Consider the following 7891-nt stretch of genomic DNA (forward strand, 5'->3'; position numbering starts at 1 on the left):
ACTCAGAAAAATCTTAAACAAATCACACTGAACAATGTTGATGACATACGAGCCTCAATTATTTCAGAAATGTAGCAGTGTAATTCCATTACAATACATCTTGCTTAACAAGTTCACCTGTGCAGTATCTATGGATCCCTTTTTCTTCTGTTCTGCTTCCTTGAGCCCCAACTCATGCATTCTTATCATGCTGCGATGTCATCATCCTTGTTCATTGCAATTTGTTACAGATTTTGAAAACATTCTTATTTCTCATCCCAGCTACAATAAATTGTGAAACTCTGTACTCATGCAGGATAACTAATTTACAGTTGTTCAAATGTAAAAGTCTGAAAATCATCAGGAGGTCCCCTTTAAACTCCTTCCTTACTGAGAAGAGGATGCATGCTGTAAATAGTAGTGGGATAGCGCCACCATTGTTGTTATAGTTTCCATTGCATAATATTTCTCAATGTGCATTGAATAATGTGCTTGTTCCATGACTATTATTATCATCGTCTTGATAATGAATTCTTCATCTTTATTTTCCATATCGGCGAAGTAAAGGAAATGATTTAAAAATGATGTCTGCCGTAATGGTGCTTTCATCGTCGTCAGGTACACATACGAGAACTATAAGGCCATGGCAGAATATCTGTTATCACAGCAACCGCATCGTCCGAAAATTGGCATCATCTGCGGCAGTGGACTCACGGGGATGGCAGACAAATTGGACGAGAGACACAATATTCCATACGAGAAGATTCAAAGCTTTCCCGTCAGTACTGGTAGGTTGGGCTGAAATAGCTGAGATATGACTGTGTAAAGAATTATCACTGGACGTCGTAATGCATATCAACATCAGTTTCAATCATCGTGCTAACTGTGTATATTACCACGTTGCATGCATGCTGTTTGAGCATTCAATCTTATGGTGAGTAGATTCAGTTCAGATCAGTCAAGTATTAAAGATGATAATTGGCGACAATCATAAAAAAAAAACACAGCAACATAACAAATACGGAAACCAGCCAATGCACAAGGAGGCCTTTAGAAATTTAAATTCATATTATATTTGTAATATCAAACATATTAATCGATTGTGAACTTTCATCTCTGTTAGGCTCATATTTTGTTACGTTAAGGTAAAGAAAAGAGAAGCCTTTGCTACAGAACACGTTGGAGAAATAATTACAGTTGCTTTAAAACCACAAAGTTTAGCAGTAGTCTTCAATAGCATAATTCTTTTCTTTAGTATCTATTTTGATGAATGAGATATTTACACTTACCTTGCTCTATTCTCGTTTGAATACAGTTGATGGTCACATTGGCCAGTTTGCGTTCGGGAAGCTGAGGGGAAAGGCTGTGGTGATGATGCAGGGGCGGTTTCATCTCTATGAAGGCTACCCCATCTGGAAGGTAGGAACTGATCATCACTGGTGTCCCCACCCCCCCCCCCCCCCCCGTTCCCTAACCGCAAAACGAAAAGGATGTGGGTTGTACAGTATCATTATCATGAAAAGGATGGAGCAAGAGGGGGTATTGCTCCCAAGTAAAACTCACGACTGAAATGAAAATACATGTCAATTTCTGTATGCATGTAAAATTGCATAGGAAGAAACGAATGGTTGAATGTATGGACAGCAAAGATACTAATAATGAAACGGATCATGGTTGCACACCACTGCTTGTTATATCGGCAACCAGAGAGTTCATAGAGATAACTACAATTTATGATACGAATAATAAAACAATTATCTACGTCATACGTGTGATGTGAGAATGCTCTCTGTCTCAACTTAGGTCATCGCCCCGATACGTGTGATGAAATTATTGGGCGTAGATACACTGATTGTCACCGCAGCCTGTGGGGGACTGAACCCCGCCTACGAGGTGGGGGATATCATGCTGTTCATCGATCATATCGGCATCCCAACACTCTCCGGAAACAACCCCCTCACAGGCGAGAATGATGACAGGTGACCACGTGACCTCATTCTTATGTCCTTTTTATTCATTTGAAATAAAATCTTACTCTAAATGATGATCATTATGACAATGTGAATATACAGTTCACTCCCGTTAAAACGAACACGGTTATAACGAAATTCCGGTTACAACGAAGGAGAAATTCAGGCCGCTACATTATTCGTTCTATGATTTCTTTTTTTATTGCTTCTTTCGATATAACGAAAGAAAATTGCCGGTCCCGAGATCTTCGTTATAACGGGAGTCCACTGTATGCAAGATTTTTTTTCCTCGGGTTTTCAACGTTTGATTTCCCGTCGAATCTCCCAGGTGATCAGGTGAGTAGCGTGAAAAGGGTATCAGCCAAGAGTCTTATCCATTACACCGCAGAGCCCCCACTAGAATGAAGAAGAGGAAGCATTTCACAGGCTGAAGAAAGAAAGAAAAGAAGAAGATCAAACATAAAACAGACGAACAAAAAAGAACTGAAGAAATAAAAAAAGAAGAGCTATTCTATAGAAGAAACAGAGAGCGACGAAACTAATCATATTGTACAAAAAAAAATCTCATAGAAATTCATTGCCGCATGATACCATTTCCCTATAAAAGGTTCGGAGGTCGATTTACTGCCATGAACGGCGCCTATGATGCCGAGCTCAGGGATTCGACTCTTGAGGTGGCAGAAAACCTTCACGTGTCTTCGATCATCAAACAGGGCGTGTATGTGATGGTCGGCGGCCCAACCTACGAAACCCCGGCCGAGTGCCGGTATCTTCGAGCAATCGGAGCCGATGTTGTCGGTAGGAAATTCAAGACACATACTGCGATGAAAATGTACCTTCAGAAAATATTTGTATTTCACTAAGGCAGTGAATCTATGGCTCATCTACGACTTTTCGTATAGGAATGTTTCTCTTTTGTCTTATCGCTAATTTCACTTTACATTCCTGGTATCTCATGAATTTCAAATGTTCATGAGAATTCATGAGAACAAAGACTCAGCAGAGTTTTTAATGCTGCTACCCCGGTGCTCTTTGCCTTTTAGAGGGTTAAAGGTCACATTTCGGTCCATGTCTTCTGTGTGGTCTATGGCTGTATTCTTTAATCGACTTTATTCAAATTCGGTATGGAGGTGTACGAGTATTATAAAAAAACACACACACACACACACACACACCTCGGAACTTCTGGGGATAGCGCCCTCCCTTGTTCCGTCTTTATACAAAAAAAAAGAAAGATTTTTGAGGGTCTACTTGTTTGTGCTCTATATACACCAGCCACATTTCTTGACCAAATTTGTTCAAATTTTATATAGACGTTTATCCTAGTTGAATCTAAGACCTAATAATTTTTACTGATATTGCCTCCAATGTTCCGTCTTTTACTGGTTTAAAGTTCAGAAGCATGATATATTTTTGTGTGCGCTCTAGTATGCCATCCATATTCTTGACGGATTTTCTTGAAAACTTGTATGGAGGTTTATCATGGCTTATACCCCCATTCCACAGAGATTTTTCTCATTGGTCACACGTCGGAAGCAAGGTTAGTGTCTTTTGGCCATTCCCGGAGTGTATCGTGCTTCTGTACAAAATGTGAACGGAATTCTTCAACAGAATGTGGTTAGAAACGCGAACACAAAGCGGACCCTTAAAGGCATAATTTACCATTTGCAGATGAAACGAGAACCCAGCATTAGTGCTTTGAAATAGTTCTAAAATGTGAGTTATAGGGATAGAAACAATCACTGTAAAAATTTGAATCCTTATAATAGATGTTAAATATTGCTAAATACACAAAACGTTAACAATAGTTATGATAAAAATGTTTCAAGATTAAACTGTCAACAGTTATGGTTTATTGAGAAAAATACTGATATTTCCTTATAGGCTTTATTGCAAAAAAAAATATATTAATTATGGTAAGATGTCTTGTGATACAACAGACCAACACATATGCATCAAATGTGATATCTTGAACTTTTTTTAATCACTGCTCCCAAAGGAAAACAGGACCTTTAAAGACCTTAAAGACCTTACAAGATCGAGTATATAGACAGAACAGGGAGGTTTACGTCCCTGGACAGAACAAGCGAGTGCGCTATCACCAAAAATTTTGAGGGTTTTAACTTAATGCCCCCATTTCATAGATTTTTGCTTGTCTGACCTGTCTGACAGTGAACAGGGCAGAATTTATTGTTTGCGTTATCATGATAGTAGTGATAGGTCAAAGATCAGTGTCAAAGGTCAGTGTTCTTTGGCTTTTTGACATTGTTTTGACTCACATAGATTCAGCTAAGAATGTCCACATACATGTTGTATGAAGAATACGTATTGATAAACAGTAATTTACTGCAATTTAAGTGTCAACATTTAGTAAGGAATGTATAATCATTTAACCTAAAAAGGAATGTACTATTTGTACTAGCAGTTGTTTATCATAGTCTATCCTTATTATTATTATAATCATCATTATTATCATCACAGTCATTATTATGAATATTACTATTGTTATTGCTATTATCATCATTTGATTGTTATTATTACTATCATTCTCATCATCATCATCATCATTGTTTTCATTGTTATTTTCGAAGATATCGAACACTTGATTTTAAAAGTCAATTCACCATATAAAGTCTAACATATCTTATTCTTTTTTCGACAGGAATGAGCACAGTGCCAGAAGTCATAGCCGCAAGGCATTGTGGGATGAGGACCCTGGGTATGGCCTTGGTGACCAACATGGCGATAACCGACTACCACAGCGGCATGACGGTCAGCCACGAAGACGTGTTGGAAAAATCAAAATGGCGAGCGGGGGTGCTGCAGGATATTGTTGCGGGTGTTGTGGAAAAAATGGACCAAGATCACAAAGATTGATGCCTTCATGTTTCAATAAGAATCAATCAAATTGCCTCTTGTTTGACCAACACCTGTGAGACAGTACTGATGGCGTAGCATTTTTGATAGATTTTCTTTTTACGAACCCGCTCAAAATGGTTAAAAATGATCCCCCTCCACTTCCATAAACTTTACAGTAGGCAATGGCAGGGACACAGCGAAGACGCACATATAAAGAAGTGACAAATACAGCACTGTATAGTACCTTGATTAAGCCATTCACATTGCATCTAAATATTTAGATTTCTTACTCTTTTTTTTACAAAAAAGGTACATATACCACCAAAGTATGCACCAGATGGCTAAATTTCAATTCTTAAAATACAAAAGCTCCTTTGTGTGAGAGGGAACACACCTTCCCTTTATTTCATCTCCAGCATGTCCAGAGAAGATGCATACGTGGATCAAAAGGTGAAAATACCATGATTTAGCCATTCATAATGTATCTGAATATTTTCTTACTTTTCGATTTTTTTTTGAAATTGAAATTTGCAAATGAAATTTGCAATTGAAAATGTGCACCAGATCGTTCAATTTCAATTCTAATTCAGTGACGGGATGGACGGTGTCACCCCTTCCCCACACTCATCCCCTTCTTTCCACCTCCATATACAATGGATACGCGGATCAGGAGATGAAAATATCATTTAACCATTCACATTGTCTCAAAATATCAATTTTCACCTTTTTCGACTGAAAATTGAGATTTCCTCTAAAGTGTGCACTAGATCGCTCAATTTCAACTTTACACATTCAAAAGCTCCCTCGTGTGAAATGGGCCACCCCTTTTACCCCCTCTCCCTTTGGTCTACCTCCATAAACTGTAATATACAATATACAAGTATCGCACAGTGAAAACGCACACATGCAGATCAAGAGGTGACAGATTACACGATTAGGCTACCACCGCCCCCACCATCTTGACATGTTACCCACCCTGGGGGGTGTTTCATAAAGCTGTTCGTAAAGTTACGAACGACTTACGAGCGACTGGTGATCAGTTCTTGTGCTGAATTATGGAAATTCTGATAAGTATAGCACGTCAGAACTGATCACCAGTCGCTCGTAAGTTGTTCGTAACTTTACGAACAGCTTTATGAAACACCCCCTGCCTTGAAGAATCCTGGCCTTGCGCCCGATGTGACTGATTCACCGATTATTTGTTAACAAATATTTACATCGTGCGATGATTATTACTGTGATGTTTAGGGATTTTACCTTGAACAGTCATTTTATCTGGGATGCGTTGGAGGGGGAAAATTGGGTGTAAAATCCCGAAAAATAGGGATAATAGCATTAGCATACAATCTGCCTTTCAACATTTACTGATCATTGGAAAATATTTGCTCCGCATTCAACCATATCTCCACCAGAATAGACATAGCTACATAAATAAATATTGTTTTGTGTAGAGTATATTTGAATTTGAACCGCTCCTTGTATTGTTACTATCATTATTTGCAAATGGCTTTGCAAAACTTATACAGGCTTAACTCACATGACGTTGGCCTAATTTTACTTATCACTCCGTAGGCAGATCTGTGGTGTGGTCATTTTTTGTCAAATTTTGTCTCCACACCATTTCAGGGATTTTTTCCAAAAGTTTTCCATGGGTTATCAAAGCCTGAGAATAATTAATTGACAGCATTAAATATCAATAGCCTACTTAGTATCTTATCGGCAAGTTCAAGTTGACAAAGAAAAGAAAACCACAAGTAATTTATATCAATATTAGCTATAATGACGTAATCTTGCAGAGTATCTCGTATCTAGCGATACAAAGACCAAACTGACCTTCGGCTGGGCAAACAAGATGTGCTATTAATGGTTTTAAACAAATGATATCAAGTGACATCGGCAATGAATGGATACGGTCTGTAATACATTCTTTTGACGTAAGAAGTATACCTAAATGAAATATTGAAGGCATATCGCGCTCCGTATAAAAGCCAGAATAACGTTGTCGTCAAGATCATGTGTAATGAAGCAAGAAGCCTTGATATCAAATTCACCTTGTGACAAACTATAAATTGTAGATACCGCATGCTATTACGTAATGCTTTGTACATAGAATAAGTTCACATTCTAATCACGACATTATTGGGTAGACTGCTAGCCAAGGCAGTATTAGAATTTCAGATAAAGAAAAAACATAATTGGGTATATCATAGGCTATTAGCCAAGGCAGTATTAGGATTTCAGATAAGGAAAAAACATAATTGGGTATATCATAGGTTACTAGCCAAGGCAGTATTAGGATTTCAGATAAAGAAAAAACAAATAAAAGGCAAGATGATATATATGTTAAAGGGATGGTATAATTTTGGTTGACATTGAAATACAGCTTTTAAATTTTTGTGAGATATTTAGAAAACACTCATGAAATATTAAGGGGCATGAATTATAGGAGGAACTTAAAGTTTATTTGATGAAAATCGGTTTTGAAATGGCCGAGATATCCAAAAACAAAGTAAAGCAAAGCGTTCCTAATAAAATTTGGGCCCCACTTTTTATTAGGATCCCTTTGTTTTGGATATCTCCTCCATTTTTAAACCAATTTTCATCAAATAAACTATAAATTCCTCGTCGAATTGTACGCTCTTTCATATTTTATCAGAGGTTTTTCTTGTTATCTCACAAAGACTTGGAAACCTGAAGCCTCTTCTCAACCAAATCATATCATACCTTTAAGCTTTAGTAAATTGGCTGTTTCATCGCGTTTGACATGTCACAGTCCATACTCGTGTCTCCTTTGCTATATCGACTTGTTCTTGTATAGGAAAGTTATAGAATTGAAGGGAGATTGGGGTAAAACTTTTTTGAGACGTCACACACAGTGCCACACACTGTCTGCCAGTGTCACGAATAAGGTCCACACACTTTAATAATAAATTTGCGGCCAAGAGGAAGTTCATGGGTATGCATACTTCGATCCATCGCACACATTCACACAGACACACTCACACATGCAAAAACACAAACAGACACAAACACCCGCAGACGCAGATAGTAACTGATACCAACGTTTGAATACATGCTCAAGT

At 37.9% G+C, this 7891-nt stretch overlaps 1 protein-coding gene across 1 annotated transcript; it reads left to right on the plus strand.

Annotated features, from left to right (window-relative positions):
* Positions 1-574: 574 nt before the first annotated feature.
* LOC139727952 (purine nucleoside phosphorylase-like) lies at positions 575-5110 on the plus strand (the record flags this gene model as incomplete). The annotated part of the gene is made up of 5 exons (XM_071638923.1): positions 575-767; positions 1295-1398; positions 1783-1958; positions 2557-2747; positions 4612-5110. Coding segments are annotated over 5 exons (879 nt in total), but the record flags the coding sequence as incomplete, so codon positions are not given.
* Between the last annotated feature and the right edge of the window lie 2781 nt (positions 5111-7891).

The sequence above is a fragment of the Diadema antillarum genome, unplaced genomic scaffold, assembly GCF_040938485.1.
Source record: "Diadema antillarum isolate AM-2024a unplaced genomic scaffold, OU_Dant_1.0 seq00000160_RagTag, whole genome shotgun sequence".
In the NCBI taxonomy this organism is placed as follows: Eukaryota; Metazoa; Echinodermata; class Echinoidea; order Diadematoida; family Diadematidae; genus Diadema; species Diadema antillarum.